The sequence below is a fragment of the Corvus cornix genome, chromosome 1A (assembly GCF_000738735.6).
Source record: "Corvus cornix cornix isolate S_Up_H32 chromosome 1A, ASM73873v5, whole genome shotgun sequence".
NCBI lineage: Eukaryota > Metazoa > Chordata > Aves > Passeriformes > Corvidae > Corvus > Corvus cornix.
The window spans coordinates 6,871,757-6,898,883 of record NC_047057.1 but is presented as its reverse complement, the minus strand read 5'-3'; the positions used below and the strand labels follow the sequence as shown (position 1 = coordinate 6,898,883).

The following is a 27,127-nucleotide window of genomic DNA, read 5'->3' as shown; positions in this document are numbered from 1 at the left end:
AATTGAAGTAAAGAACATGATGATAAAGGATGTTTATACATATGTTTATCTTCCTTGTTCTAATGTTATTGAGTCATCTAGACTTTTAGTCACCCAGCAGTAATATTTGGACAGGTTTAATCCAGTTCCACAAAGTGAGTATTTTTCCATTAACTGCAACGAGCTTTCTATGAGTTTTTGTAATTTTCCTCAGATTTTTACAGCCAAATAAATGTAGTTTGTCAAACTGAGAATGACTTTTATTACCATCAATCTATGCATGACACTCTTTAATATTCATAACATGAAAATCTTACCATTTAAAATTTATACATCATGGGTTGTTTTTTGTGGGTTTTATTTTCTTTTTATTACATACATCTAAATGTACACATAATCGTATTTTCAGTTTAATAAATGCACACAACTTGCTACGTGGCTAAACTTCTTCAGTGATACTTTCACTGTATGCAGTGATTTTACACAATCCTACAGATATTCACCCCACTGCCTTGTATCCCTTTGCTTTCACACAGCAAGAATCAGTATTTTCAGGAGGTCCAGGCTTTTCAATGACTTTCCTGAGGTTCTCTCTTCCAAAGCGGGAATCCCTATTTCAATACACAACAGGAGCATTTCAAAATAACCTTTTTTTCACTTCTTCTTGTTTGTGACAAGAGGTTTTTCAGGTCACTGCAAGTGCAGGTTTATGGTGGACAACAGGGTCTCAGCAGTAGAAGGGACATCTTGACCGCAACCCCAAAAGACCAATCCCTTAAACACCTTGCTGAAGTAGGTTCCCAGGGCTTAAATCTGCAGTTATTGAAGTCAACTAGATTGAAAGATCATGCATTAACAGAAATGCTAGGCTTAAGGAAAAAATGTCAGGTTCAATGCCGATATTCACAATCTCATGAAGGCCCATCAAAGTAGCATTAATGGGCGACGGCTTTTTAACTCTCAATATTTAGGTATCCTATGCATGGCTGAAGTGGTTGCTTTGTTAACTACTGGAAATCTATCCCTTATACACTATTTTATAGCAATAAAAGAAAGGCAAAAAGAAGTGCAGTGCTTCACACTTGATTTTACAGTATTTTCCTTCCCTCACTGTCATAAATTTCTGCCTACAAAACCATAAAGGAGAAAGCTCACTAAATCCTCATGTTTTGTCATTTGGTATTCCCAGTCAGAGCACAAAGCAAACAAGTGCCCTGCAGAGGGGACAATGACACACTGACTCCACAAGGCACCAGTGGTGTTCCCCGAAGTGCTCTGGCATGGGCTGAGTGCCGCGGTGCCGGACAGATGGACAGTCCCCAGCTGGATGGGTGCCCCTCCCTGCTCCCTGCCACACGAACAGAGCAGCATCCAGACAGGCTGGCAGAGAACTGTTTGCACAAGGTCACTTCCATACACATAAACCCAGCTTTTCTCTTCAGGAAAGTAAATATTAGTGCCTGTTATTCACAAACACCAAGTATACAGCACGCCGTATGCAAACTCTGCGTGCATATGGACACCAGAAAAGCCACCCACATGCTGTATCTCAGATCCACACACCCTGGCACTGTGCAATCAGCCAAAATGTTCTCCTAGAACAGGATTCATGTTTCACTACCAATATGGTAAAGCTTTTTATTCAGAGCTACTCAGTTATTACAGTCGAACAGGCCTGACAGTATCAGAGTTGATCACAGTTCTAATTATAACTTTTAATATGCTGGATTTTATTCATTCCTCCTCCTTTTCAACCTTGATGTTTTATTCCCAGCTATTCAGGGCTTAAGACTCATAAATGAAAAGAGAAGCTTCTGGTTTTTTTGAGTATGGATGTCGCTGACTGTTGCCTATTCAGAAGGCAATCTGCACAGAGAGGGTTCAGGGTATAACTATTTAATAGCTCAGAAGCAAATCCCAAGAAGGCAATTACCTAAGGTACCTGCAGCATCCCAAGTGGCTCTAATTAAGCCGCTGCAAAAATTGCTGACCTCTAGTTTGTGAAGGATTCAAGGCCATCAAGGCCAGGTTGAGAGGGGGCCCTGAGGAACCTGGCCTAATGAAAGGTGTCCCTGCTCATGGAAGAGAGTTGGAACCAGATGATCTTTAAGGTCCCTTACAACCCAAACCATTTTATGACTCAGTGATCAGGAGATCCCAGGCCTGAGATGGACAGCAAGCAGATGAGCCAACTGCTTCAAGGAGAGCAAGCAGACCCAGGCAGCCTCCATTCAACAGATGTATAAGCTTTCACCAGGTTTCCCTTGGGCACTGAGTTTTCCATCTCCCAAGACAATTTTTTCCTTTTTATTTCTGCTCCTTGTTCTCCTTCTGAACACCAACACTGTACCAAATATCAGCCCTTCCTGAAGCACCAGCCAAATGAACTCACTCCTTTTCATGCCTTGTCATGACCTTTCTTTACCAGATGCAAGACAAGGTGATAAATCTGGGTCCTTTTTTATAATCTGAAAATAAAGGACACAGGCAGACTCTCACTTTGGATGCTCCTGAGATGTGTAGAATCCACAAATTAGAACTACATCAGATATAAAACAGCTGAGTAGGACAAAATAATTTACCTCAGATGACGACCTGAGCTGCTAACTTCAGTGGAGAAATTATATCCATGTACTTGAGAAAAATGAGCCAGATGGAGCAAATGTTAAGGCAAATACTACAGCATATTTATCTACAAGGCTCCTCCAATCTGAATGAACAATTTAGCTCAACATAAACATTTCTGGGCATGTGCAAGTACATCCAAGAGCTTGTGCATCTCCCTCTGTACAGCCACTTCCTCACTGAGCCACTGCTCTGAACCAGGTTTAACTTCTACAGTTGCAGTGTCCATAGGGAAAATGCGTCCTCAAGGATTCAGTTTCCCTACTGCCAAATTGTCTCATCCTCACAGGGCTCCCAGGGGGTTCATGTAGAGGAGGATAAAGGTAATAATATTCTACAAGTTACCAACTTTAATCCTGTGAGGACCTGAACTATGGCCAGATTTAATCATCTGAGGAATCAACTTGGCCCATTTCATTGCATTTCCCCTCCAGCAGCAGTCCCACAGTGTCATCCTGTCCAATCTGCCACACAAATTCCATTTTAAAAAGCATATAAGAGGGCATCATCAGTTAAGTGTTAAAAAGTCTGCAAAACGTATACAGAAAAAAAGAAATATTTCTATGAAAATCCACAAAAGAGCATGAAATGAGCACCAAACTGACTTAAGATTTAAATATTCTTAACACCAATCAATCCGTTTTTTTCAACGCTGCACCTAAAGAAAAATCCTCAACTTACTGGAAGAAAAAGATTTAAATTCAATAATATATCTCAGTTACGTCAGAGCATTGACTCTGTGATACACAGAATTCTCTGACTTTAATCCAGGATAGTATTTAACATCAACTTCATCTTAAATAAGGCATTCATTTTCAAACTTCAGAGGAATTATTCATGTGCTTAAAAGCAGGCACATGCATGAGCATTTTGCAAAGCTTCCACTCCTGTCCCTCTGCTGTTGGTTATCACTTTCCATTAGGTGTAAGAATTTTTCATAGCAGGCACCAGAAAAATATTAGAAAAGGAACAACACTGTTATTAGAGGGGAGTCTGGGTGATGCTCGCTTGTCTGATCTCGTATCATTTTTCTGCCCTGTCACCTCCTCTACAATTTCCTACCAAATGCATTTGCTCCACATTTCCCTTTCTCTTGAGAGATGTTGCTATGTGAAAAACACCCATGAGGTATTTGGCCTGCACAGGGCAGGATGTGACAAAGCCATCCCTCATTCCCTCGTCACTAGCGACCCATGTCTGTGTGCTCCTGGTGTGCTCCTCAGTCTCTCCATGGGGATGGATGAGTCTGGCTCACATCTGGGCTCAGCTTTTCCCCTTCAGACTTTGACCTCCTCAGGGGCTGAATTTTAGGTACAGCCAGAAAGTGAATCAGTGAAATAAACCTTCAGTGTGGAAGGGAATGTTACCCCAATATAAAGTCTCCTCTACCAATATAAATAGTCCCCAAAAGAAGAGGGGTAAGAGCTACACGTATTGGTCAGTTTTGTGTCAAAACAAGTGATTTGCACTAGAACTTGAACTCATATAATTTTAACCAAAGTGGCCACACTGACAGAAAACATGTTTATAGCCAGGCCTTTGTTACACTTATGTACAATTTTACTTACAATATTATATTACACTAATATATAGTATTGCATTTATATGTAATACTAAAAAATTAAGCATTTTGAAAATGAAGAAAAGGTGCGCTTCTTTTTCCAAACACAGTTAATCCTTGTGGGGAAGTAAAAATAAAAATAACTTTATTGACGTTAGGCTTTGCCAAAGCTGCATTTACTTATACAAAGATTATTACCAGGTTCTGCATTTCACAAATACAAATTTTACTCAGGAGTCTTCTCTGTGGAAAAATATATTGCAAAACCAAAACCCACCAGGCTACAGAAAGACTGTGAACTGTTTGCTTCTCCCATTCATTGTTTTTCAGTGGATGTTTTGCTGCCAATATCATTCAGCATTTTATTTGTTTGCTGACCAGATGGCTGAGTATTTTCAAACAGGAAAAAAAAAACAAAAAACACTACCCATAGCAAATAAGACCTTTTTTCTTAATAATTTTTAGCTGAATCTTTGTCAATACTCAATTTTGGAAATGCTTTATGTTTTTACAAATATTCCGTTTTGAGGGGGAAAAAATAAGGACAAAAAAGAGACTGATGACACCTGTGTCGCTAGAGGGACATCATGTTTGGGAGGTTTAGCTTGGGAACTTCTGCCTGAGTTGCAACCACTTGTCCCAGGATAGAACCAGCCCTTTGTGAGCACTTAACTGCCTTATGTGAAATAACCCAGTTCATTGAGCAAAGCAATATCTTAAATCACAGCCTGACAAGAAAAATATGTAACACTGTACACTTATGAGCAAGCCTCATCCAGTATTGCCCTCCTGGGCTGTCTCCAAGCCCACAGAGTCCATTTTCACTGCAAGAGTAACTAATAAATAAAACCAAGGAGAAACTAGCAGCCCAAGGCAGCCTGACCTAAGTAAACGGTGGAGAAAACACATCTTAGATTTAACTTGGCCATCAGCTACATTCAGCTTCTGGACTCTTTTCTGTGTCTGTGCTGCTAACTCCAGTTAAAATGATCTCTGGGAGCAGGGTCTAGCCAAGCCCTACTCAATACACAATTCTTCTGAAGTCCAGATTTACCCATAGGGCTAAGGAAGCTTCCTAGGCAGCTACAAAGTCAAATTTGTTATTTGTCAGCATTTCTAGCAACTAAAGAGTGCCTGGAGCTGCAAAATTCCCTCTTGCATCCAACCCAGATCTGGTGAGGGATGAGCTTGTCGTGACAGCAGTAGGCAGAGCTTTGTCCGTACCCATTAAAGCCTTTTCCAGGGGCAGGGTAATGTGTTATCACAAGGGCTGCATCAGTCAAATCCATCAGCAGTGACTCATCAGCCCGTGGACTGGGGGAAAGGCAGGAGGGAGAGAACAGGGTTTTGCTCAGGCAGAGCTCCTCAGCTGTCCCTTGCTACTGATTGTGCCCGCGAGGTATGACCCAGCCTAGGACACAAAGAAAGAAATGCATTCATAGCTGGTTTACCTGCCTGGGCAATGCAGCCAGCCTGTAACCACGCACATGGGAAGCCATAAAAAATCATGCAGCTGCCTTTTTGCAGTGGGAAATTAAATACAGACACAAGGTCTAGCCCATTTGACAAATTACAAGCTGATCATTACAGGCAAGCTTAAATATGTGTGTCTAGAGAGAGAGAGATAGACAGACAGACAGACAGACATAGATAGATAAATGCTGCATATAAAATACAGAAATTTACCCTGGCATGAGCCTGATGTTAATTATTCCCTGGACAGGGACTCTGCTGTGTGATAATACACCTTTGGTAGGAAGCTGCTACAAGGCAAAGCAATAAAAACTCTTGGCTCACTAACAGCTCTCTAGAACTAAGACTGTGCTCTTGCTGCGTTTCCCTTCTAATTCAGCAGTTCAGAGGCAAAGATTTAGATCCCTTCTTCGGTGTAATTAGGTCACTGCAGAGACCTAGCTGCAACACTGTGATGTCCCAGCCTTACCACAACACCCTCAACCCTGCAGCTTACAGAGTGCTGCAAAGTGACCTTGTAGCTTGTGTAACAGCTAATGTAACTCACAGTGGAGACTGATTCCACTGATGGGTCCTTATTTTACTTTAGGTAACTAAAAGCAGAGCATTTACCTGGCAAAAGCCAGCATCCCTCTGTAGACAGTGGAAGAAAATGTGCACATTCAGCAAAAAAATCACTTAGAGGATGGTAAAAATTAATCTTGAGTGGCGATTGTCTCTGTCTTGACAGCTAGATACTTAGATCAAGCTAGGTGCCTAACTTGTACAATTAAAAGCAAGGTAAGTTCTTTTTAAGGTATGAAATGCTGGTTCTGCCCCATGTTACTTCCACACCATCACACTTGGACTATACATGGATCACTGGAGCAAGGTCTCTTCACAATGGTTTTCTGTTGTCCTGAAGAACTGAGTGTGCTACATGCCTTCCTAACATATAACATGTACCCAGTTATCATCATCCCATGACACAACTGCCTCCACTCATCTTTACTGCCTAACTGCAGGACTCCTGTGGAGCTCATGCAGAGCTTCTACTGCAGTGTCCCATGCTGTGCCAGATGCCATGGGCAAATCCATGCCAGGGAGCACACTGACAGCTCAGGGACCAGAGCTCTTTGGGTCTGTCCTGTTTAGCAGGCCAGAGACCACCTATGAGAGCAGGTGATCGCCCCAATAATTTATTTTTATTTCTAGCATGTGTGGTGCCCAATGAGGTGCTACTGAGTCTTCCCATCAGACTATCTACAGTGTGAATGCTAAATTTAAATAATGTCAAAGTTTGTTAATCAAATTGTACTTTCAGTAACAGTCACATAAAGCCTCCCAAAACCCTGAGTCAGGCATCATTGCTTCCACCCCATCACATTCATATAACCTATTTAAGTGCCACAGGACCTTAAAACACTATGCAATTTAGCTCCACTTCATTTAACTCTACAGATTTTCAAAGCCGACATTTTCAACTCTTCAATACTGAGGAGCCAACTTAACTTCTCTTTTCTCCCACATTTTTCAATGAAAGCTGTGATTCCTGCATGACCACATCATGAGGCTTTAAGGAAATCTTTTTCCCTTGTTTAGCAAAGCAGTTTAAGAGATTTGCAGGTCAGTATCACAATGGGCAATGCAGCAAACCAGCTGGTTTGTCTGGGGTTGTTTTAATTTAAAAGCTGGAACTGCAAAGCAATGACTTTTCAGAGGAGCCAGCAAACATTTAAGTAGTGTTAGCTTTCAGTACCATTAAAAATACTGGAAAACAGAAAGATACAGGAATTGATTGTTCTTGGCATTATGTCTCCTCTTAGCTGGGGTGAATGGGAGTGTGATCATTGATCACAGCTATTTCAGTAGCAGTTCAGGGCTCAGTCTTGAACTATTTGTAATACCTGGTTGGTGCATCCCTAAAAGGATGGCTTGACTCTAACAGAATGTGTTCCTTTGGTGCAGGATAGAGCAACGCTTCTGGATCCACTGCCTCTCACTGTGCAGAGGCTAACACAGAGAACAGTGGGCTTCCAGCTAAAAAAGGAGAATTCAGAGCCCTAGTGTATCCGATATTCAGCATCAAAACCAGGCATTAATTGACAGTCACCCTGTCAGATCTTCTGGAAGCGGAGAGAGTTGGCCTGGGTTCAGCTGTTGCTTGAGCAGCTCTAGGGGAGAGCCACTCTCCTACTAATCAGGACACTTGACATTCATCACAAGGCAAGACAAGCTGCTCATCAGCAGGTCTGCAGGGCAGGTGCTTGTGACAAAGGTGCAGCATGATAAGCTGAATCATTTCCCACTCCAGTTCTATCATGCAGCCTTCCCCCAGCATCCCTGAGATGAACATCAGCTCCTAGTCCCTCCAGGCAAGCATGAATCCTACTGTAAAGAAGTCTGGTTAGGGCCCCTTGTTCTTTCCTTTCAAGAGAAGTCTGAATTTTCAAAAAATTGGATTAAATAAGAACAAACAAAAGAGAGAAGAAAAGAACTGTCTTGGGAAATCTTTCTTTTCTTCATTTGCTTCAGGGAACCACAGAGCTGGAGATAAAAAGCAGCTTACCAGAAACAAGCAGCATTTGATCAGCACTGTTGACCTCCCAGCAGGAGGGAGCCATGGATATAAAAGGCTGGGAAAAATCAGCAGTCATCCATTTCTGCTCTACATCTCTCAAAAGGCACAGCACCACCCCTTGTGTGTATAAAACACGACCAGCCTGTGTGAAGATCTTCCTTTAAGAAACTTCAGAGAGTAAGCACAAAACCAGAAGGATTTCACACACCACAGGAAACACTGTGGGAAATGAACACTTTAAGAGTCAACAGCTCAGGTCTAAATCACCTTTACCCTTCAGTTGGCTGCTAGCAGTCACCACCTTGTGCACTTCAGTTTCCTGTGACAGTACAATCAATTTAGACACTGATTTCTCTACTATCAAATGTGTACTGTATTTTAACAAGCCAGCAGCAATTATGTTAATGGCATCTCCATCGCTCCTCCCTCTGGCTTGGTTATCAAATGCAATTCAATTTTCTGACCATATTCATTACATCAAAAACACCTCTAAGCATGTTCAGGTCAGTTCCAACCTCAGAGGGAAAGTTCACCCTCTCCCCAAAGCAGGGGTTTTTCATCAAATTGGATTATAAGATTAGCACTAGTAACCCACATCGGTAATTATCATATAGAATATAGCTCTTTTGACTCAGTCTACCCTACTAACTATAAGAGGGACAGGGATCTGCCCATACTCATGGACTGGCTCACCTTGTTTACAGCAGTATCTTCTCCTGATGTTCCTGTTCTTGGCAGGGTGAGCATAGTCTTTTAACCAATCCCAAACACCCTGACCCACTTTCCTGTGGATTATCCCTGGAAAATATTTGTACCTCTAAGGTGGAACAAAATCTAACCAAATGAAATTTAAGCATTTTCACCACCAAGTAACACAGTTCCTATCACTTTTTGTAGGTATTTTCCAATAGTCTTCAAGTATCACCATAAATCACCTCTGTTGTGTGTTGTATTTCCTGACTGCAAAACACTACCAGGTAAGAGAGGTTAATCACATATCAATGGGATGAGTGATTTGTCTTCTCTTTGTAGCAGTAAAAACTCAATGTCAAAGGAATTTTCTAGTTGGGAATACACAATCATCTGGAATTATTATTTTTTTCACTGAAAACATGTTTTGCAGCCAGCAAATACCTTTCCTCACAGGGACAGCACTTGCGTCTCTTAAGTCAAAGCACAACAGAGAGCAACAATGCAATTCTTTCACACCTTTAACACACAGCTCTGGTTTTCTTCTTCCTACATCAGGAAATACAATCCCCTTGGCATTATCTCAGTGTAAATCCAGGCTAACTCTATCCCACCAAAATTTTATGTTCTAGAAATAAAAGACCAGACTTGTGCTCATGGGTGGGTCCCAAAGCCTCCTGTACCACTTCTATTCCCCCAGAAACTAAACAATGACTGAGTAATCTCTGCCATTCTCCCAGCTAAACTCTCACCCATTTCTTTTGGCTTTTTAGTTTTTTTTTTCCTTTGGGCAGGTGAGTTTTCAGCCAAATCAGCGTTAGTTCTGACTCAGCACAGTGACAGGATCATCAGCACCAGCAGCAGAGCCAGCGGCTCAGCTGCACACGTCGTCCTAGATCATCTTAAATCAGCTCTGAGCCCACGTCCCAAGTGCACAGCGATTACTGTCTGGCACTCGTTATCAGAGGGTATCACAATGCTTGTGAAACAAGGTCATTATGAGATTTAGATAATGTTTTGTAATTGAAAGGGTTTTGTTTGTTTGCTTGCTTGCTTTAAAAGATGGTTGTTAAAAAACAAAAAGGGGTGTTTATCTATTTCTCACCTCAAAACCAGCGGTTTTTGTTTTCAAAAGACTGAAAACCAAAATGTTCCCACTACCAGCATTCAAAATCTAAACATATTTTCAGGTCCAGGGTAAGACCTAAGGTGTTACCAAGGGGTAGTGAGCGGGACACTCTTTTCCAGGTAGGTGTAAGGGTTAGGGAAGATATGGCCGTGCTGGATAACAACATGGGACCTCCATAGCAGCAGCCTCTAGAAAAATCTTGGCACCATCTGGGAGACATTTGGGACCTGTTGCCAAACAATATTTCTTTACTATCTCAAGTATAAGGCATTCAAAGCTACCTTTCTTTTTACCAACCTTTATCTGTTCTTCTCTAATTTTTGTTTTCTACTTAGTTGGTGCTTACCACTTCCTTCAGCAGGTGTTTACAGCAACCTACCATATGACACAGCGAAGCCTGCAGTGATGGCATCTCCCAGCTGCCCACAGCCTGAGCCCTGCAGGTGTGAGAGCCCCTGGCTCTGCCCCACAGTCATTGCAGTCGGTGGGAGCCCTGCCAACATCTTCACTGAGCACAGGGTCAGGCTCGCGGAAAAGGTTCCCTTCAAGTGATTCCAGCATTTCTGACCCAGGTCACCATCTGGCATAAAGCAACACACAGTACTGCCAAAGCTTTCCCAACCAACACCTGGTGGAGAGTGTGGCCCGGGGAAGGCAGCTGACAGCCCAAATCCCTGCAAAAAGCCATCCTGGCCCCTGGCTGGCTGGTAGTCCTGACTCCGTAATGCACGGATGTGTCAGGAACCCCAGCACAGCTCCCATTCTCACTCAACCTCAACCTATGAAGAAAAAGAGAAAATAAAATCATGGCCTTCTTTATAAATGATAAATCTCACCCTGAATGATCCAGGGATGTTTGATGATGGGAGAAATGCAATCTTGTGTTGGTTTAATGGCCACTACCCTTTTGAGTTTATGGTCTGTTACAGCACTTTCCACTATGACTAATTCTCTTATTCTTGAATCATTACAACCATGGCTCACTATCCAGTTTTTATGCCAGTATCTGTCTTCCTTCTCAGGTTTTCATTTCTGACACCTCACCAGTCTCTCCTGTGCTCCCCCCACCTTGCTCTGCCATGTGCTTTCTGCTGTGGTACCTGTGTTTTAGCATCTGTCTCCTCACCTTTTGTGCTCATGTTTCCACTCCATCGACTTTACTGTCAGCAGTTTTGTAGCCTGATTTTTGCTCCTCTTTCATCATCTTTATGACCCTTCATCACCACAGAAAATGGAAGCTGTACATTTCTCTTTCCCCCACAAAGACACAACTCTGTGTAGCAAGAGGTGAAAGAAATAAAACAGTCTGCATAGGAATCTTTCCACAGCCTCTTTGGCTGACTATGAATTGTTCATAGGTTAAGTGTCTAATATCTTTCAAGGTGGCTAGAAATTAGGGAATATAACATTGGATCATCCCAGCAGCTGGTGGAGATACCACCTGCTCTGTTGCCAAAATAGCAAATGCAGATGCTTCAGAGAAAGGGACAAGGGTACCAATAAGGGACAGCAAGGAAACCAACCAAGAAGGAGAATTCCTTCGTAAATGACCTAATCCCTTCAGAGATTTTAAGGCCAACAAAGACTAAATGAATCTTGGAGATCAAATAGTCCCAGAGGTTGTTTACGGTTACATTAAAAAAAAAAATAGTATTAGCTTTTAACAGTAAAAACATTTAGCCTTTCATGTGCACAAAAATCCTTTTTATTTCTACTTTATCCTATAGATTTGCATCTCATTAATTTTCTCTACCCCACGCATTGATGCATGTTCTTCTTTCTCTTCCTTTGTCAAGTTACTCCCTCCTTACCGACGCAGCCCCACCCTTTGCTGTGATCACTGTGCGCTCATTAACCAGCTGTAGAACAAACACAGCGTTCACGGTTCCTGAGTACTAATGATAGGGCACAAAACCACTCTGACAGGTTTTATTCTTTTTTCTTTTAATCACCCACCCAAATTGCTTCACCGCCAGCACATGGGTTGCCTCTACAGAGCCTTCTGCAATGACTCCAAACCTCTTCCCAAGCAGGTACAGTTCACTGACAACACGAGAGTGTTTCAGATATTCAGATTCCTGCCAACAGACATCCCTGTTACTCCTGCCATGTGTACGTGGTGACAGGCGTGCAGGCTTATGTAACATCTTTCCAAGACTGACACATCTCCTCTCCATCCTTTACATAGAAAGACAGAATTTCACCTTGCTTCCCAGGCTGCTTAGCTCAGTACCTAATATCCTGATTTAACATACTAATATGCTTTAAAAACTTCACACTTAGCTTAGACATACTCAATTTTTTAACCTTTTCTCATCATGAAAATGGGTGCTATTTCAACACACCAAATCCACCATACTTGACCAAAGTTCAAGTTCATGCTTCCCCCTTTATTCTTAAGACTTTTTTGCCTTTGCCTTGCAAGTGATTTTACAAAAGACTCTTTCATTTTCCACGAACATTTCTTTTTTTTTTTGTCTTTTCCATAAGCATTCTAGCAGACTAGTGCAAAAATACATTCCCTTAAAGAAAGCATTTAGCATTACCCTTTAATTTACCTGTCTACTGAAACAGCAGGTAAACCGTGCAATGTATCAGAATCACATTTATTATCAATGTCAAAGGCATGTGTTTGCTCTCAATCTGCATAACAACTGAGTCGAACAGGAGTATGAAAGAAAACATCTTTGCCAGCAGGAGGATACTCTGCATCTCTCTTTGAAAGCAATTTAGCTGAATGAGAATTAAGAGAAGAGTCACTCAGTGAGTTTAGGGGTTTTTTTGTTATTCAACACAGAGGAAAGATGAAATTAAGAAAAGATCTATTTAGGTTGAGTATCAAATGTCCTAAAGGCAAAATCTGCTCAGATTTGGGTGAATCTCTGAGGGGAAGCTGAAGAAGACACATTCAGTTGAAAAGTTTAGAAAAAGCACCAAACACTGGAACATAACATGTAACAACCATTGTCCCTGCAGCAGCAGGGGGACTGGCATGAATATCTCATTATTTCCAACATAACAGCTTAATGTGTATTTAATGGCAGTGAAAAGCATGGGTGTCATCAATTCCACTCGAAGTCATAATTTATGCAACACATGAAACATTTGCATGAGTACCCTGATCATCATTGCCATAGCAGAAAGAATTCACCAAGCACTTATTATTCTTCTACTACTGTCCTAATTTGAGTTGCCAAGTCACCAGAGGCATAGGGTACAGTAATGGGTCTCCCCAGGTTCTGTACCCCAGAGGTACCCCAGCCATCCAAGCTGAGCCTGCCTCCATCTCTTGGAGATGCACAAACCACCTTTAAATTTGCTGCTGGCATTGGAGAGCTCAGGGAGAGATCACAATGTGAATGACCATCACAGCCTGGACTGAACACAGCTTATGGCTGTACTGATTTACTCCAAAAACTCACAGGAATATTCATTCAAGCTGCTTGTACCTTTGGTTTGCAGCACAAACACACCCCTCCTAAATCCAGTGTGCTGAACTACTACAGTCCCTGACAAGCTAAGTCAATGACAAAAAGGTTTCTGGAAAGTGACATTCCTGTACATTATTATTTTACTATCTATGTAATCAGAGCACCAAGGAGCCTCAGGCACAGCCAGAGATCCCACTGCTCCAAATGTTGTGCCAGCACAGAAATCTCACAAACCAGCAGATATCTGTATTTCTTGTAAGCAAGGGAACAGAAAAACAAGTTGTCAAGGAAGGAGGGGGGGGAAGTGCTGCTGAAAAAAGATCCCCTGAAGATTGAAAATTAACTACCTGCCAGTACATTAAGCCTTGTCCTTCTCAGACCTTTTGGGTATAAAACAAAGGATGTTTACCAAGTCTTTAGAGGACTACAATACCCTCTGACAGGCTGTACTTTCTAATGGCACAACTTCATCCCCGTCTGAGTCTGCCCAAACCAGAGTCAATCTCATCGGGAGCTGATGTGATTTTAATGGCAATCCACCCAGGTCATTCAAACTGGGCTGAACTGGGGCAAATGGCAAAGTTTTGAGACAAAACCATTAACTTCTATTTTTCCCTTTTGTAAAGCAGTTCATCTGCTATCCTGGTTCTTCGTAAGCTCCATTTTTTTTCCCCTCTGCCTCCATCCAGACATGTTTGTAACTACATTTTCTGGGACACACTTTCATGGCTGCACACACCCCAGCACAAGTAACACACAGCTTTTTAACCATGTGAGTGAGGGCTGTCTCTGTTTTAAAGAGTATTCAAGTCAAGTAAAACAACATTGTTAGCCTCTCTGAAAAAAAAAAGCAAAAGCACAGAGGTCCAGATCCAAAGGGGTATGGGAGTAGGGCTCCGGAGAGAATTTGCACACCTAAAGCCCAACACAAGATACTCAAAATACCAGCTCTACACTTTTGGTACCACTGCACTGGTTCAGCTCTCACATTTAACCATCTGCACAGGTTCATTTTTTTGAAGTGAAGACTTTAGGATGGGAACAGACCTAAAAGTACCTGTTTCCCTTCACTAGCTGAAAAGGGAGATAGGTAATTTAAAGCAGGTGGCTGCATAAATCCCTCTCTCTGAGAATGACTAACATTTAGGAAAAACATGCCCTGAGAATGATCAACATTTAGGAGAAACATGCCCTGAGAATGATCAACATTTAGGAGAAACATGCCCAAAACAGACACTGGTTTGCTAGACATCACCTCTCCCTACGGCAAGATTTCCCATGCTAGACTAGCACTGAGCTCTGCTACTTAGAAGACAACAAGTAAATTTCATAGGCAAAGAGGGAATATTCCCCGGGTCCGAAATGCCCTCTTTCACCACAGGAAGGAGACATGGTCTTCTGCACCCCCAGCCGAGGAGGGTCCCAGAGTGCAACAGCCTCCAAGCATGGATCAGGACCCTTTGCCAGCCAAGTGCTCCCACCTGGCTGCAGTCACCCACCCCCAACCCACTCTGAAAATGTACAAATTAGTTCTTGCTAAACGGTGGAACTGCGGGACGTGAAGTGGGGAAGCTCTGGTCCCAGAGCATCCTCGGATAGGAGGGGGTTAGAAGGAAGGGGACAGACCGCTGTTAACCGACTTACAGGTTTCTGCTTGCCTGAGCAGAGCCCCGACCACCTAGACCTGTCTGGGAAAGTGGTACCCAGCCTCCTCATCTCTACAGCAGGTTTAAAACACAGGAAAGACCCACTTGCTCTTTAACAGCAGCAGAGAGGATTTCCCTGCATGTAGGAGTGAGGCTGGAAACCCCGGAAAAGAGCTTCATGAAACCCAGCTCCCTTCCCCGGAAAATCTCAGGGGCCACCCGGGGCTGCACATCCCTGTCCAGCCGCCTCAGCCCCGCATCCCGCACAGCCGTGCGGGGCGTCCCTGCTCCGAACACACCAAGTCCCTCCAGGTTCGGGTTCTTACAGCAGTAGAGAGCCAGAAAGTTTCTCTCCCCCTGTCACACTCACTGCTCAGCCCCGGACACACCGAGCTGACACCGGGAGGCGGGACAGCTTGACACACCACCCCTCCCTTATTCTCCACCTTTGCGCTGATTTAACACAGTATTTCGAAAAACAGCGAGGCCGGCCGAGCCCCCTTCGTTTGGAGGGGGACTCTACTATTTCCATGCACCGAAGGGAGCAGCGATCACCACGGGCAAGGGGAGTGGGGAGTGCGGTTCGCGACCGACGGCCAAGGGAGCCGCTCTACCCGTGATGCGGGGGGCTCGGCCCGCACCGCAGCGGAGGGTCCTCCCCGTGGGTCTGACCCCTCTATCATCCCACGGACAGCTCTGGGGGAGCCAGCAACAACCAGCAACACCCCCTTGCTGGGATGCCACCCTCCTCCCGAGCCAGTGCAATATCCCCCACCCGCCCTTCGGGATGGGGAAAACCCCAAGAGGAGGAGGAAAATCTCACCTCTTCGCAGGGCGGCAGCTGCAGGGCGGCCGCCTGCCAGCCCAGCAGCCAGCAGCACACCCAGGCGCTGCCCGGGTACCCCCGCTCCGCTCCGGCCCGCCGCATCCTCAGCATCCTCAGCAGCATCATCCTCCTCCTCCCCCGCCGCGGAGCGCCCGAGCACCCCTTCCCGGGGCGGGGGTGCTGGCGGGGATCACCGCCCCCTGCTCCTGCCGGACACCTCGGAGCCCCGGCCGCGGGCTGCCCCTGGCCCTGCGCCCCGCCTGCAGCCGGGCATAACCCCGGGGCTGTCGGACACAGCGGCCCCGCCGGCCGCCCGCCCCGGCAGCCGGCACCGCCAGAGCCGGGAGGAGGGGCCGGCAGCGGCGGGGAGGAGGAGCGGGAGGGGGAGGAAGGCTGGCGGCGCAGGCGCACGCTGCCGAGGCTGGGTCCAGCCCCGGCGTGGCGAAGGGAGCGCGGAGCATCCTCCGGCTGCATCTCACCAGCCCAAAACCTCCGCGGCGGGGGCGGTAGCGGGGCCGAATCCCGCAGGCACCGCCGGCAGCCCGGGCCCTGCTGGGCAGCCCGCAGCATCCCCGGCCTGGAACGTCTGGCCCCGATGGGCTCCGGGATGGGAGCGGCGCTGTGGGATGGAATCCCCCTTCCCCAGCCCTGCCGTGGGATGCTGGCCCATATCCCCCGCTGTCTCCCGCCTGATTCCTCTCACCCCCGCACCATCCCAGTCCATGGCAGCGCCAGGCGGCGCGGAGTGCTTGCACCAGCTCTCAGCTCCTCGGACGCTAAGGATGCCCGTGTTCCCTCTCAAGGCGGGATCCCACCAGGCAAGATGTGCGCCGGACCGCTGAGCTCCTGGCCAGAGCACAGGAGCGACCTGCTCCATGAGATGCGACAGCAGCTTGTCCGTGGCCTGACCCAAATTATTCTTATCCCCAGAATTATGCACATTTCTCCATCGGTGGTTGCCTTTCAGCCCGAATTTTGTCTCCTGTTCCCCAGCAATGTCCAACTACTCATTCCTAATGAAGTGTGTGACTGCCTCAGGCACTTATTGTCCTCTGCCTCCCTGGCATCTCTGCCAACCCTGCTCACTTTCCTGCTCCCTCCTGGGTCGTCCTTTCTGCTTCCTCTTATCTAACTAGCAAACCCCAGCACAGAGCTTCTCATGGCTAGCACAAGATGTTCCCGTCCCTATTGATCCACCTTTTCAGACTCCAATACATAGCCCTTTTTTTTTTTTTTCCTTTTCTTTCAGTTCGTGGAGTGACTTTTTTTTGTAATTTTACTGCAGTTCCTGCTCATCATGATTCAGGTTTGACTCAACTTTTATTCACTTAATGAAAAGAGATGCAGGGTATAAGGGCAGAGTCAGATCTTTGCATCATGCAACCCTCTGTCCATCCTGGTTGGTGTCATTGCTGTGACTGTATGCTAATATAAAAATGGCTCATTTTGTTCATTTTATGTCATTTGAGAGCCTTGCTGGAGCAGTCAGGAAGGGAGCTCTGTGGTGCTCTGCTAACGGAGACAAGTCTGCAATTTCTCTTTGTTCTTGTCCAGAGCCTTGCTCTGATTTTAGCTCCAGCTGGAGGAAGGAAAGTGGGTTATGGTGCTTCCATCGACGGCCCCATCGCTCACCAGGGTGCCAAATAAAGCACCTTGTGTAATCAGTTACATGAAAAAATCAAATTATCTTTGCAGAAAAAGTGGAGAAGAGGGTAGAATCCATGCTGCTGCTTTATGTTTTGTGCTTCTGCAGTGGGTAGGTCACAAGGTTGGACCCAAGGATTCATTGCTCACCTTAACCGCAGGATAAAATCCAGTGTCGGAGGAGCACTGATTTCAGCTGGAGCAGCATTTGTCTTCACATTTGGTAAAGTAAAACACACAAAGCTGCAGGTACTCCCAGCATACAGCAAGGGACTCACTCTGAAAATATATGGGAAAAAATATATTGGTTGGATTCAGCAGGTCTTTCATGCAAGGAAAATGGGTGCAAAGTCAACTTGCAGAAAAGTGCTCTTCTTGCTGCAGGTGCTGACCTTGAATAAGAATTCAGAGTGGGAAGCAGGTCTGGAGGGCTGCTGGCAGAATTGCTCTGTGCAGTGGAAGGGTTACTGCTGCTGACTCCCAGGGACCCTCCAGGGGGCAACAGGGCCGGCAGAAGCCAGCTCAGGTGAGCAGAACTTCATACAGCACAGGGGTGGGTGAGGAAAGGGAGTACCAGAGTGTCCTTTGTCAGCTGTCCTGTCACCCTTTTGCATCACTAAATTATTTAACCTTAAAACTCAGAGCGGGGAGAAGCCAATTTACAAATAAAAGGCTACCTACTCTTCTTCATGACTCACTACATGTTACCAAAGCTTTTTTACTGTCCTCTGTGGAACTTGCTGTCTTCATAGCAAGAAAAATCACTAAGATCTGAGATTTTTTTTTTTTTGTCTTACTTTATGTTTCCAAATGACACAAAGTCCAGAAATTACTCGATCTTTAAAAGTATGATCACTTTGGTTGCTGTGCTATTTGAACAGGATCTGAAATGCCTGTGATATTAAATCCTGCAAATCTTACCTGAAAGCAGGATGGCAAAAATTCTGCAGTGCATAGTAAGCATCTGGCCAGCAGAAAATAAAAAGTATACTGCTTAAAAAATTAATGAGCTCAGATAGACATGAACAAATGAGATAGAGGAAAGCAGTGTGGGATTTGAGACATATTGTGCAACTCTAATACAAAAAAAAAAGTAGCACCTATATATAAGGCAGCAGAGATAAAGGAGCTTTAAATCTAGTAAGAACAGATAGCAGGGAGTGAAACAGAGTTTTGAGATCTGTATCTGAAATCTTGACCTAATATTTTGAGTCAAGTGAGAAGATACAAAAGTAATTCAGAAGATTCATGCAGTCTCACTTACAAACAATTGCCCAGCTCACCTACATTAAAGTACAAAACAAAAAGAAAGGAGAAAAGCAAAGTAGTAAATAATAATTTATACTCTAATGTGTTTCAAGTTGCATCTCCCCTATTGCCTGAATTTTATTGTGCATCAGCCTGGTAAAAGTTAAAGAGGCAAAATTGTACCTTTATACTGCTGTCCTAAGTTGTGCCCAGAAAAACCCAACAGCTTTCAGGCATTTAGGATCCAGATCTGTAAACAATTCTTCCTGACACAAGCAAAATGCTGAAAGTTAATCATGGACTTTGATGTTTGCAAAGCTCAAGCCATAGGTTTTCCCTGTAGCCACGGAGCTGGGGCAGGGAAAGAGCCATATGTCACTAATGTTAATGACACCAAGTGAAAGAGAAAATTAAATGGCTGCCAGCTACTGTTTGGATGACAGCAATTAGTAACTACACTTGAGATTAGTCAGGTCTGTAGGCTGACAGCGGCTGGCTTGCGTGGGAATACATCACACGGTAAATGAAGCTATTAACCCTTTCCTGCTCTGCCTGTTTCTGGTGAAATCACCTTAAAAACCTTTCCTGCACTCACACTTCACTTCAACTTTTGGAAAAGCTAATCAACATAAAGCAATTTCATGGAGTTTCTTCACTGAATCTCATTTTCTAACATTGTTGACTATCCACGTGGTTAAATTTTGTGATTGCTCTACAAGAGTAACTGTATTCCCACAGAAGGTAACATTCTTTTGTCTTGCTAACGCGTCCATCTGTGAGCTCTACCACGGTGTGTCCTGCTCAGACTTCTTCTTTTTCTTGAGAACCATATATTTGCCCATATAACCTGGTCATCTGTGTACTTTCCATGAGGGAATACTTCATCTGAGACAAAAATTAACATTCTTTCAAGACATCAAGTCATCCTGGTGCTTTACTGAGTTCAGTTCAAGAAAGATTTAAAATATGTGCCTGCTCCTACAAATGTTCTTACTTTTGGACTTCCAAACTCTTCAAGCTCTTTGGAAATTCAAGATACATAGCAATACTAAAAGAATGTTTATACCCAGGCCTCTGGTTCAGCTCTGACCTACTTAGACATCACTTATACTTTCAAGTAATTCAAGGACCATCATGGCTCCATTCTAGAATAATCTGGAGAACCCTGCTGAGAAAGCTGATGTGATGGCTAAGCAGTCACTATAAAACAATTGGTGGCATTTGCAGTGAGATTTCTCTCAGGTTCTCCTGTAGCCATGGAAGAACCCGATGCTGGGATTCACCTCACTTAACTTTGTCATGCACAGCTTGCAGGGCTTTGGGAGTACTATTCACTCTCCCATAAAAATAAGTTATAAACACATCAGAAACCTTTTTCTAAATGGTACGTGAAAGCATCCAAGGCTGAAAGTGAAGATAGCCTTCATATGACATTGTTTTAATCATCTATTTTAGGAGGAGCTGAATGTCTTTTCTCTCCATTAACTGCACAGGTAGTTCTGATATAGACACCTACACATGGTGAAATGAAGCCCACCCTAGATCATTTTCTGCTGTCTAGTGAGTGTCCTCTTTAAACAAGGTTCACATCCTCCAGCTTTTGGTGTGTGTTAAGTGGTACATGTCTGACTGGCTTATACTCCACACTCAGCCCCACATGCATCCAAACCAGAGCACAGCACAGGGAAAGGGACCTGGCACAGGGATTTCTGGGCTGTGTGATGCAATTGTGAAGCTTCTTCACGTAGCTGTAGCCTCCTGATGTAAACCCACATCTGAAAAACAAGGAAACAAGGCTTTCTGGATAGAGAAAAGCCAGGATCAGCTTTACTGCCTTTTCATAATTCTCACTCCTAGATGTAACATTCAGCATTTATCCCTTTCCCTCCTTTGGTCCCCAATGCTGTATTTTTGCCTCTTCTCCCTAGAGATGTTTAGAGTGCCTGTATTCTGCTTTTATAGCAAACTTCATCTTTGGATCCATTTTAGACCTCTTGGAGCCTTCCATTTGGGATTTCTTTGTTCATCTTTTCTCTCATTGTGACTACAGTTGAATTTTCCTGTAAATCTTACTTGGCTTGGCACTAAAACAGCTCCTTGAATACATACAATTTAATATTAGCTGTGCAAAAGTTAGACATAAAAGACCCAAAGTAATTCTGCACCACTTCTATCCACAGGCCTGGAGAAGAGAGGTTAGAGACGTAATCTGCCTTGCTTGAATCTGAATCACAAGAAATTCAGCTGTAAGAGAGGAATTTCTCAGCTTTTGAGATAGCCACATGATTTGACAGGTCTTTATTTGCTTTCTAAACTAAGGGGAAAATATTAATTTTCAGTTTTATTATGTACAGTCCATTTGATTCTCCTCCCTACCATATTCAGAATAAAAAGAGATGATCTCTGCATTAAAATCAGTTAGCATGTTTCTTTTGAGTAAGAAGGAATAGCAAGGGTAAATATTTCCAAGACAACTGGGGACAGACAACAGGATCAGCATCCAAAGCCTTTTACTGCTGCTATTAGGGTTTCTTAGCCATTCATGCACAGGCATCTTTTCCCAGCAGACCTATTTATCTGCTATTGGGTAGCAAGAGGGTTTTGAGTAATGATGATTTTCTTGGCTTTGCATGCAAAATCGAGCCTTGTTAGAGGACTCCCAGAGACCCATGGTGACATGGTTATGCCCAGAGAGGACAGGCCATATGGGGGGGCTGGGTGAGCAATCTGAAAAGTAATGTAGGGTAAACTATTAGCAAGCTAAAATCTATATGATCTGCCTGCGTTGATTTGGTGTGTGAACTAAGTTAGGAGGAATGACATGGACTAAATTGCTTTCTGCAGCAGAGAACAGTTATTTGGTGTAACCTTGTATTCAGTAGTGATGCCAGGTATATTGAGGCTGATCACATCCACTCTAGGCTGGCAAGGGCTCTACAGATGCACTCGGGGCTCTAGGAAAAAGCAGAAGGCAAAGCAGCCTCCACGCAGTGCTGTATTTCTGACCAAGGAGTCCCTATGCTGCCCAACTTCTCCAGTCACCATTTGTCCCTTGTGCCATCACCAAAGTGTCAGGGGCCACTGTCCCACGGTGCGGTGAGGAGAACTCCCTCTCCCAGCTACCCTATCAGAAACATCTTGCTTCTCTAGGAAAATAAAAATCAAAATGTCACAAGGCTTCCACACAGTTCGACCAGACGACCTTTAGAGGTCCCTTCCAAGCCAAACCATTTTATGATTTTATGATACTGTCCTCTGGAAGGAAACAGGGCTCATATTTTCTATTGACCTGCCTGATCTCGATGGAAGCTTTGCGATTAAAACGCTGCATTTTCAATGGTCTTTCAAAGGTCTTTCTGCTTCCCCTGAATCAATGACAATATCTCCTCACTCTTCAAAAGCTTCAAAGTTAACAATACCAGGCACTCCAAGGGACATCGATGGGAGCCATCCTGAGCCAACATTAAAATGCTTTGAAAGCCCCACCTGTTTGATAAACAGGATTTTTGTAGATAGGACTTATTTTATCACCTTATTATTGCTATGGTTGGTAGCAAAAATGAATTGAGCTGACACTGCTGATAGGACTGACACATGCAATGGCAGCAAATGACTGCAACTCAGTATTAACAACAATATTGATTTTCTGCTCCCAGGAGAGCCTTTGTAAACTTTCAAAACCCAGTTTTTCCAAATAAAAAGCACCCAACTAAATGTCAGAGATTGTAACAAAGTCATTTTAGTAAAAGCCAGAGGTGTCATTAATCATGTGAGAAGACTGTGATCTCACGTACATGGGTGTTGCAGTGGGGATCCTGCAACATACATATATCAAACCAGGAGTCCCGTGGAAAGGAAATATATACGGACAGACAGATTCTTGATAGCTGTTTCAGAGATGTTTATTCTCCAGCCGCATGGCCGGAGCTCTGCCCAGGAACTGTTCCAGTCACGGGAACCAAGGTCCTTCTGCCGCGCAGGGAACACAAACCAACCAATGGGAACGAGGCTGAGCAGGGACAGGGAAACCCCGGGTCTGTGCCCTCAGGGCCCCTCTCCCAGGGCTACACGGCGGGGGAGGGACCCCAACACCTCACCTGTTTATTTTAATAAAAGGAGAATGAAAACAACTGATTAAACATAACAAGAACAGTTTCAAGACAAAACAAACCACCCTCCTGAGTCTTTAAATGTCCAATCAGATTTCTGTGGAACATCTTAGGGCTGACAGAAGGGAGACAGAACTTCTCTGAGCATGCTTTGTGGGGAACTGAGGCAGGAGAGGTTTAACTTCTTCCCTCCCCCTTTTCATCCCCCACTCGGCATTGGAAAGGGATTTTTGGGGAAACAATTGGCAAGGCAATGGTTTTGTGAGGGAAACCATGGATGAAAAAATGGATGGGAATACACTGGGGGTAATAGGACATAGGGTAAAAGGGAAAGGTGGGATTAGGAAAGGGAGACTGTAGGGGGGTTTTACAAGGGAGATATTGTCTAACATGACTACGATTTTTGCATATATACTGCCTTTCACAGAACACCATCAGGCCCAGTGACCTGCGATGCTTGTAACCCTTTTCTACCTCGTATAATTTTGAATTCACCACCTCTCCATCTCCCAAGCTTGGATGCATTTTTCAGGGTTATTCTTTTAATAGCAGTTCTATGCACGAATATGTCTTGCTGGTTGTCACACCTTGTTATAAACCATAATTTTGCTTAACATTATACCATTTTACTATCCCTAAGATCTTAGTTACTATGATCTTTTCCTTTATCCGAGTGGCTGCTGTTTTCTGTCTTGCTGCGGTCTTTGCTCTCTCTTTCGGTCGCTCCCGTGTTGGAATTGTCGGGGCTGCTGGGCCCGCGCGCTCTTCCCGGGGTTGCGTTCGGGGCTGCGCGGGCCGGGCCGGGCCGCGCCGCTCAGTTCTCCGTGCGTCGCCTCCTCTGGTCGCAGCCTTCGCTGCCGATGCCGGGCGTTGCACCCACATCTCGGCCGGGCCCCGACGATGGGCTCGCCCCGCGCTCCGCTCCAGCGCACGTCTCGGACTGGGCGCGGCGCCGCTCTCAACACGCCACCGCGCCAGCCGCCGCCCGCACGCCGCCTCTCTCGGCCGGCATTCACGGGGCTCGCTCCAGCCACGCGCTGCGTGGGGCCGAGCGGGCACCGCTGGGTCCCGCCGCTCCCGCCGCGCCTCGCTCCGCCACCGACACTGCGGCTCGCGTGACTCCGCCCGCACGCGGGAACTGCCTCGCTGCTGCTCGCAGAGCGCTCGGTGCACGTGGCCTAGGGCCGCACGGTCCCTGCGCCAGGCTTCCCTTCGCCAGGACACAGCTGACATTGGCTCAACACAGTCTCGGTAATTAAATAATATTCACGAAAATATGTCTTCCATCGGCATATATTTTGACTCCAGTATTAACTGTGTCCAAACGGTTTTCCCAAAAAGCCCCTTGGTAATGAAATAATCCCAAGAAACATAGAAAAAGTTCTTAAACAACCATGCCAGGAAGTGCTTCAGTTCTTTTGAGCTTGAATCAAGCTAAATTTACAAATCCTTGTTCAAGAATCATTTTAAGTTTAAGATAAATGTCCATATGCGGCTCTGAAAGCCAAGAGTCTTCCCACGGTTCCTCCATAGTTTAGATATGGAATAGCAAAGCAAAACCAAGAAGAGGAATCCAAAGTTTCCAGGGTTTACTCACACAAATCAGTCGCTTAGGGATCGGGGATCGTTCTGCCCGCATTCCCCACCATTATGTTGCAGTGGGGATCCTGCAACACGCATATATCAAACCAGGAGTCCCGTGGAAAGGAAATATATACGGACAGACAGATTCTTGATAGCTGTTTCAGAGATGTTTATTTCTCCAGCCGCATGGCCGGAGCTCTGCCCAGGAACTGTTCCAGTCACGGGACCAAGGGTCCTTCTGCCCGCGCAGGGAACACAAACCAACCAATGGGAACGAGGCTGAGCAGGGGCAGGGAAGCCCCGTGTCTGTCCCCTCAGGGCCCCTCTCCCAGGGCTACACGGCAGGGGAGGGACCCCAACACGTGGGTGTGAGATTGCGCTGGCCCTACGCAAGCACATGACTGAAGTATGACTTTTCAAGGTGACTTCAAGGTGAAGCTGTGGCCAAGCAGCCTGATCTACCCTGACAGGCTGACCTCCAAGTCAGTGCAGAGTCCCATCTCCATTTGTGGGGCTTCAGCTGTAAGGAGGCTGAAGGAGCAATATGCAACATTCACTTGACTCCTAATCATAGAATCACAGAATGGTTTGGGTTGGAAAGATCACCCGGTTCCTGTTCCTTGCCATGGGCAGGGATGTCACCCACTAGATCAGGCTGCTCCTGTGGATAAGGATTGATGTAAGGCAAAGCAGGGCATGTGCTGTTAGATGATTTTGCAGGTATGACAGGCAAAGCTTAAAATGCTCAGTGCTCTTAGCAGCTTTCTTGGCACCTGGGAGCCTTTTGCCTCCATCCTCAGCATTCCTGGAAGCAATAAGTACCCTCAAACGTTGTGTGCTGATGCAAAACCTTCGTAACAAGCTCCTCTTCTCTCTGCCGGTTACTGCAATTAGATGAGCACATCCGACTGTCACATGCATCATCTGTTGTAGAAGTTGTTTTATCCTAACATGGCGACAGTCACCGTGCAGGCTCTCTGTAGTTCAGCTCTGGATGAGTCACGGCGCATTTACCCAGCGCATCAGGCTCGATTATGATTAATTTCTGAAAACAATTTCTGCAGCCATTCAGGTGCCGCAGGCAGATGCCTGCGTGCTCAAAAATAAACACTGAGTAAACTCTTTGCCTGTCTTGCTGAGTTTACAGCCTCCCTCTCCTAAAACTCCCACACGTTTTCATTTGTTAGACCCAACTCATTCTATTGATATTCATGGGAAAAGAGGGAGGTTTGGGGCCAAACCCATCAGAAGAGCAGCACCCCCTATCCTAGGGGCTTTTACCCCTTGCTGAGAGGGAGGACCACTTGTGTGGGGAAAGGGATACACAGATCTGGAGGACAGCTGGGCTTTGCATGGTTTTCTGCAGGAGGAGGGAGCAGACCTGTACATTTCACATCAGCCCTGTCCCCACTTCGAGGAGATGCCTCAGAGTCAGCCTTGGTTGTTCCCTGTGTGGTTTGAGGGTGAATTGTCTATTAAAGCAGGTGCTCTGAGTCCTATAAAGAACATTGTAGCATCTTTAGGAGTATAACCTGTTTCCCTCACAAGGAATATGGCAGTATTTGAACAGGGAATATACCTTTCTCTGCATGTTTGCTTCTCCAGCTCCCTCAGGATTATGTTGTTTTGACACAAAGTCTCAGTTTGATTTGCTCCACAAAAATACTGATTGCTCTGTCAGCACCTTTAAATTTGGTAACACACCGCAGCCTTCAAAATGCACAAAGGTAAATTTGCAATTTAAGGGGTGAGGTGATTTATTGCACTATAAATAGCTCACTGCATTAACATGCTAGTGCTCAAGTGGCACTAAGCTAAGTAGAATACTTGTAAATGTAGTTTTTTTGCTTTATTAATTGTTCTCTCATGAATTTGCTTTCCTCACTAGGGTTATGTTGGTGTCTGAATTCCTCCTCCCTCTTTAAAACCACTGCTTAACTTACTACCTTACCCAAAGGTAGTAAGTAATTCCATTTTCCCCAACATCTTTCACAAAGCCCCCTTTCCCTACAAACTCACGTGAAAGAAAATATTTTGAATTACAAGTCTATGAGGCACTCTGGTTCATCTTAAACCCAGCTTTCTGAACAGAGATTCCACTCATGTGCCAACCCCACTGCGTATGAAGATGTAGAACAGCGGAGCAGGGGTGAGTCCCTGAGAGAGATCTGAGTGTGGTGGTAAAACAAGAGCTCCAGGGACATGTTTTTCATTTTTATCACTGCCAGTGACGCATCCCAGGTAAAATTTATTCTTTTGAAGAACATCACCTCAAAACTTACATCTTAGTTAAAGGCTTACTATGGCTTCTGATGTCTCAGGAAAGCCACTTTGTATTTCTTTATTTCTCTGTAAATTAGTATTTAATCAGCCTTTGAGATGTTTGGATGAAAAGGACTTACAGCAGGACAGGAGGGGTGTGTCTGCCAGCTGATTATGGCCAAAAAAGTGCAGTATGCCACCTGATTATGGCCAAAAAGGTGCAGTATCTGGCAAATGGAATCCAAGTCTTCTTGATCCAGTCTTCCATAGGACCATGGATGCTCATGCTGGAGCATTTGTCTGCATGTCCTTGGCACATGGATGCTCATTGCAGCCTAGACCTGCCCAAGAAGAGGTAGA

At 44.9% G+C, this 27,127-nt stretch overlaps 1 protein-coding gene across 1 annotated transcript in view; it reads right to left on the bottom strand.

The window, feature by feature from the left end:
* ELAPOR2 (endosome-lysosome associated apoptosis and autophagy regulator family member 2) overlaps nucleotides 1-16,243 on the bottom strand; it is a 95,608-nt gene extending 79,365 nt beyond the window's left edge. Inside the window, exon 1 of the mRNA XM_010407759.4 lies at nucleotides 15,918-16,243. Coding sequence (XP_010406061.2) covers nucleotides 15,918-16,046 — 129 coding nt within the window. The 5' untranslated portion in view covers nucleotides 16,047-16,243. The remainder of the gene's footprint in view (nucleotides 1-15,917) is intronic.
* Between the last annotated feature and the right edge of the window lie 10,884 nt (nucleotides 16,244-27,127).